This window comes from Mus caroli, unplaced genomic scaffold, assembly GCF_978045245.1.
Source record: "Mus caroli unplaced genomic scaffold, Mus_caroli_1 scaffold_5, whole genome shotgun sequence".
NCBI classification, from domain to species: domain Eukaryota; kingdom Metazoa; phylum Chordata; class Mammalia; order Rodentia; family Muridae; genus Mus; species Mus caroli.
Genome location: NW_028227260.1, coordinates 137,616,156 through 137,622,155, shown reverse-complemented (window position 1 = coordinate 137,622,155; position 6,000 = coordinate 137,616,156). Strand labels below are relative to the sequence as shown.

The window sequence follows — 6,000 nt, the reverse complement described above, 5'->3', positions numbered from 1 at the left end:
GTAATTAGTATCCCCATTTCTCGGATGACACGAAGAAGGAAAGTCATGTGACTCCACTCAGAGAACTGACATGTGGCAGAAATTAGATTGTGAAGCCCTTCAGAGGCCATTCCTTACTTTTTGCTATGGCGCTCTCTGTTGATCTATTGTGCACACAGTAACATAGCACAGTGTTAGGTGCGAAGCATTTGCTATCAGCTGGTACTGTACAATGCCATCACCTCTTATGGACTGTATCCATTTTTTTCTTGCTGTTGCTGGATGGTATGAGGGTGATCATTCTTCCACAGAAAAGGAAAAACAGTCATAACCATAGCAGCAGCAGTAACAGCAGCAATCTACAATAGCAGCCTAATCATTTTCTACCTTGTCTGCTGTATATTTGAGCTACAGTTGTTACAGTCACATGAAAAAAAGGCACTAGATGTTGATTTTTTTTTGTCACAACAAAATTTTATCCTTCTTATTCCCAACCTTCTAGCAGCAGAGCAACCAACCAAAATGGTTCAAAGCAAGGTAAAAATTTAAAAGTTGTAGACCTCAAGTAGAATTGCTACCATTCTTTAGTAAATAGGAGTAAAAATTCAAAATCTGCTAAAAGCTGTAAAAGATGCTTGTGAACAAAGCCTGCTACTAGAATCAACTCTCTAGTCTTCCTAGTCCTTAACTTACTTTAGAGTGTCAGGATCAGAAAAAGAGAAAGAGAAAATTCTGCTAAAAATGATATTCTTCTCTTAAAGAAAGCCACGGAGTTTAAAAATCTCTAACACATTTGTGGAAACTTTATTATTTTTTTTTTGTTTGAGATTTATTTGAATGAGCTGTTATGATTGGAGACATGAGAACTTCAGATTAATGTTTTGCAGCCAGAAGAAAAGCCCTCTGGAAAGCTGGCAAGTGTTCATAAGTCAGCTCCAGAATTCTGTAGGTTGAAGGCTCCCCAGTGGACAGAGCGAATATATAAGAAGGAAACCAGAGATCTGGTGCAGTTGCATCTCAGAGGCTGGCGATGGAGGGAGCTCAGAACTGAAAGCTTTCCTCAGCCTGCATTTTAAGGTAAGTCAGAACAATTTACACATGCTTGACAAGGGAAGGCGAACATACAGCAATAAAAACGTTTCTGTGTGTGCGTGTGTGAATGTTTTCTTTTTCCTGTATTTTAACTGCATTTTGCAGAATGCCTTAATCCTTGAACTGCCATTTCTCTTGCAGGAGTGCATGCGGGAGCTGAGTAAGCTGATTTATGATAACTGCTTTAAACACTGGCAACTAGTAAGTCTGTAGTGGGATTTATTTTTGATTCTTGCATGTTAATTTGGAAGGTCATAGAAAAGAATGGGCCTTTGACAGAAATGGTACTTTGCCGTTTCTGAGGAAGTTCTCTGGAGGTTACATTTTAAATTGAATATGTGATTGTATGTACTTTGAAATGATCTGGTGTAATAGTTTTGCTCTCTGTGTGTTTATCTTTAGTTTTCTTTTGTTTCAAAGTAATGTTGCTAGTTTAAAGAAAACAGCAGCCTTCCCACCTGAATGCTGTTGTTATTGCTGGAAAGTAATGACTATTCAGTTCTGTTAAACTGAAAAGATAGCAAAGAAAAAGCAGTAAGACTATATCATAATTAATCACTAATGTCTAATTCTGATTTAATTGAGCCTCCGAACCCATCTCTGTCTGCCCCTGACTCGGGTTTGGTGTTTTTGTTTTCTTTATCTTCTATTTAAACTGAAAATAGATGTTTCTTATGAAACAGATCAGATTCAAATATCCATATTGAAAACTGGCACTGACTATTAAAATTTTTACGTAAAAGCTTTAAGAAATCCATCTATATCTTTTTGTTATTGTTAAAGCAAAGGGAAAATAAATACATTGTTTTTAATTAGCAAAACCCAACCCTGACTCTCTATCCTAATATGCACCTTCTGCATATTTTTTCCAGCTCTCAGTACACTTACCTATTTTTCCCTATGGCTTATGTTACTTATATTTTCCATAGCTGCAACAATTTGTATATATAATAAGTTACTTCAAGAAAGCATTTCTCTATGAAGCAGCGGGCAGCAGTGAGATTTCTAGAAAGCACACAGATGGAAAACTAGCCTTGTTGTTTTGAACTATCACATTGTCTTTGGGCTCCTTATTTGTCTCATGACTCCTACCCTGATTAACTTTTAAACTATTAATTTGTCTCTTGACTTTTCAAAGACGTGAGAGAAGGAAAAAAACATGAAATGTTTTGTTCAGAATTTTCAGTCTGATGCTACTGAGGAAATGTTGTTTTTCTCCCCTCTAGATGTATTAGTAATTCCAGCCAGTAATGCCAGCCAGGCATGGTGATGTTTTGTTTTCTACAACCACTTAGGTTATTTTGGCCTTTGACAGATTTTCAAGATGCTTATGACTCAAATACCCCTTAGGCTTTGGGTGTGCATTAAGCCTTTTCTTTTTCTCCCCCAGAAAAGGTGTAAGAATTTGGAGTTGCTGCAGTTCAATATGAAGGACAACTTCAGTTTTGCTGCCACCAGCAGAAACATTACCGGCAGCCGTCCTTTTGATAATCTCAACGCAACTGGCACCAATGACTCCGCCTTTAATTGCTCACACAAACCATCAGATAAGCATTTGGAAGCAATTCCTGTTCTCTACTACATGATTTTTGTGATTGGGTTTGCTGTTAATATTGTTGTGGTCTCACTGTTTTGTTGTCAAAAGGGCCCTAAAAAGGTGTCCAGCATTTACATCTTCAATCTGGCCTTGGCTGACTTACTCCTTTTGGCTACCCTCCCTCTCTGGGCAACCTATTACTCTTATAGATATGACTGGCTTTTTGGACCTGTGATGTGCAAAGTGTTTGGTTCTTTTCTGACTCTGAACATGTTTGCAAGCATTTTTTTTATTACCTGCATGAGTGTTGATAGGTACCAATCAGTCATCTACCCTTTTCTGTCTCAAAGAAGGAATCCCTGGCAAGCATCTTATGTAGTTCCCCTTGTTTGGTGTATGGCTTGTCTATCCTCATTGCCAACATTTTATTTCCGGGATGTCAGAACCATTGAATACTTAGGTGTGAATGCTTGTATTATGGCTTTCCCACCCGAGAAGTATGCTCAGTGGTCTGCTGGGATTGCCTTAATGAAAAATATTCTTGGCTTTATTATTCCTTTAATATTCATAGCAACGTGTTACTTTGGAATCAGAAAACATCTGCTGAAGACTAATAGTTATGGGAAGAACAGAATTACCCGTGACCAAGTCCTGAAGATGGCAGCTGCTGTTGTGTTGGCATTCATCATTTGCTGGCTTCCCTTCCATGTTCTGACCTTCTTGGATGCTCTGACCTGGATGGGTATCATTAATAGCTGTGAAGTTATAGCAGTCATTGACCTGGCACTTCCTTTTGCCATCCTCCTGGGATTCACCAACAGCTGTGTTAATCCTTTCCTGTATTGTTTTGTTGGAAACCGCTTCCAACAGAAGCTCCGCAGTGTGTTTAGAGTTCCCATTACTTGGCTCCAAGGCAAGAGAGAGACTATGTCTTGCAGAAAAGGCAGTTCTCTTAGAGAAATGGACACCTTTGTGTCTTAAATATGTTAGTGGGATGCATGTAATCAACCTAGCCATTGGTTTGGAGGCCCACACAAATGATCTTTAAGTGGCATCAGTATAATACAGTTCTTTGCTTTATCTAATCTTTACTTACTCCCCCCCCCCCCAGAACAAGAAGTCAAGTAGAACTGTAAATCTTTATACTCCACCAGCTTTCAGTAATAGTGCCTTCTTTTGCTGGTCCTTTGGCATGAGATTGTCTTATGTGAGCTATATCTATAATCTAGAAGTATCTGGGGGAATTATCCCAACTTATAATTAACAACAAATTATGAGTGGTGATTTGACATCTCAGACTTCTCCCTGGAAAATGCTGGCATTTCTTAGTGGAGTTTTTTTTGTTCATTTTCATCAGATTTCTTTTTTTCTTGAACAAAGGCCAATTTAAACTTCTTACACTATCCAACCATATGATATAGCATGAGAGGTGAGCACTAAGTTTAGCATGATATACTCTTCTATATATGCCATAGGTTGGTAGTGGCTTATTCAGTCTCTAGGTATATAGTTTCTCCTTTTAAAGAAAATGTAAGTTGTGTTCCTTTTCCATTTCACTCGAGAATAGCTTTTGTACTTATTATACAGCTACACACTGAGCAGATCTAGAATGTAGATTAAATCACACATCTGTCTTAGCTTATTCTTGCAGTTATAGAAAGTACACTATTTAGTAAAACAGAACTGCAATGAAAAGTATTTTAGTATCCACAAAACTGAATATACACTTTGAAAATTTTTCATCCATTTTGACTCTTGTTTATTCTATTATCTTCTGATGATTTTTGAATACAACAACAAAACACTGTATTATGACACTATGTAAAGGTCACTTTTTAAATTTTTAACCTTTTGAACATGGTGCTTTGATATATTCAATGGTGACTTGAGTTTAATTATTCATGCTTTTGTTCTGGGCTTCGTCCCAAAATATCTCTTTGACCCTGAAAAAGAGAGGATTCTTTAATTCTTTAACTTTGTAATAAAGTGCAAACTGGCATGGGAAAAGGTTATGTCAGACTGGAAGTTTGATGCCTTCTTGGGGGCAAACAGACCCAGCAAATGGCAAGTTTGGTGTCCAACAAGGAACTTGTCAGAACAAAGACTCCCTGGGGGGTAGTTTGAATCTGCATTTCTGGGCACAGTTCCAGAATGTATAAGAGTCTGTGAAGGTGATTTAAATCAAGCCCAGGTCCACAGAGCTCATTCTTAACACGAGTACATCTCTTACATTAGAGGAATATAACACCTGAAGCTGTGTTACCTAAAGTTTACTCAAACTTCACAATAAATATTAATTCAGAAGTTAAAGATGTCATTCTCTGCCTGTCCCATATTATACCAGGTCACCTAAGACCTTCCTGGATTGATGCTGACCTATGAGGTAGATTCAAAGTTCTGGGAATGTAACATTTCTGCCAGATTCCAGGCTTTTTAAGTTGAAGAATCCTCTCATACCCCTTCCTTGGAAAACCCTGATTTCATGTATTCATGTTAATTTTTAGTAAAAACAAATAGCTAAATATGTAATCAGTTATGACTTTGTGTTTTAAGTAATTTTACACAAAATCTCATAAAAATAAAATCATTACTGGGAGACCATGTGTGCTTCTTATTTTTTAACTCTCTCCAGGTTTAGACTGCTGCCTTCTCTTAGTCAGTCTCCTCCAGCAAATCCCCATTCATAATTCTCAGTTTCAGCCTACATGATTACTCATTCAGGTCAATATGAAACAGGCATATGAAAAGCATATGTCGGAAATGAATTCTGATACCTCCTGGGGGTTCAAATGACAAACTCGGTGTCAACCAAGCAAGCTGTTAGGCACAGCAGTGAATCGTGGGCTTTTGAATGTAGACTATTTCTTGTCAACATTCAGTTCATGTTATTTTCTCTACCACAATCATAACTATTAAATCCTTCCCACCCCCTGAGACTTCTCTTCATCCTGTTTGAGATTTTTAAAGACTGCTTTCAGGGGCTGGAGAGATGCATCGCTCCATAGTTAAGAGCATTGGCTCTTCCAGAGATCCAGGTTCAATGATCAGCACACACATGATACCTAACAAGGGTATGTAACTCAAGTTGCAGGGGACTAAAACCCTCTTCCAGTCTTCATGGGCTCCAGTTTTGCACATGGTGCACATATATACATGCGGCTGAGCACTTCAGTTACACAAATGAAATAAAATATAAAATAATAATGCCAATAATAATAATAATAATAATAGTAGTAGTAGTAGTAGTAGTAAAGACTGGCTTCTGCTTCCATAGGAGGCCAGTGGTGAACCATGAGGGCCATTGTTTTCTAGTTATTCTGAGAATTGTGACCTGAACAGATAATGCAGGACTATGTGAGTTCTGACTGATGGTATATTTATGGCTAAAAATA

The 6,000-nt window shown here is 37.8% G+C and overlaps 1 protein-coding gene across 1 annotated transcript; it reads left to right on the top strand.

Annotated features, from left to right (window-relative positions):
• The first annotated feature begins 1,001 nt into the window (after window positions 1-1,001).
• Window positions 1,002-3,694, top strand: Agtr2 (angiotensin II receptor type 2). The gene is made up of 3 exons (XM_021154052.2): window positions 1,002-1,056; window positions 1,213-1,272; window positions 2,462-3,694. Exons 2-3 carry the CDS (start codon window positions 1,219-1,221, stop codon window positions 3,587-3,589), a joined length of 1,182 nt encoding a protein of 393 aa, XP_021009711.1. The 5' UTR covers window positions 1,002-1,056; window positions 1,213-1,218; the 3' UTR covers window positions 3,590-3,694.
• Window positions 3,695-6,000: the final 2,306 nt, after the last annotated feature.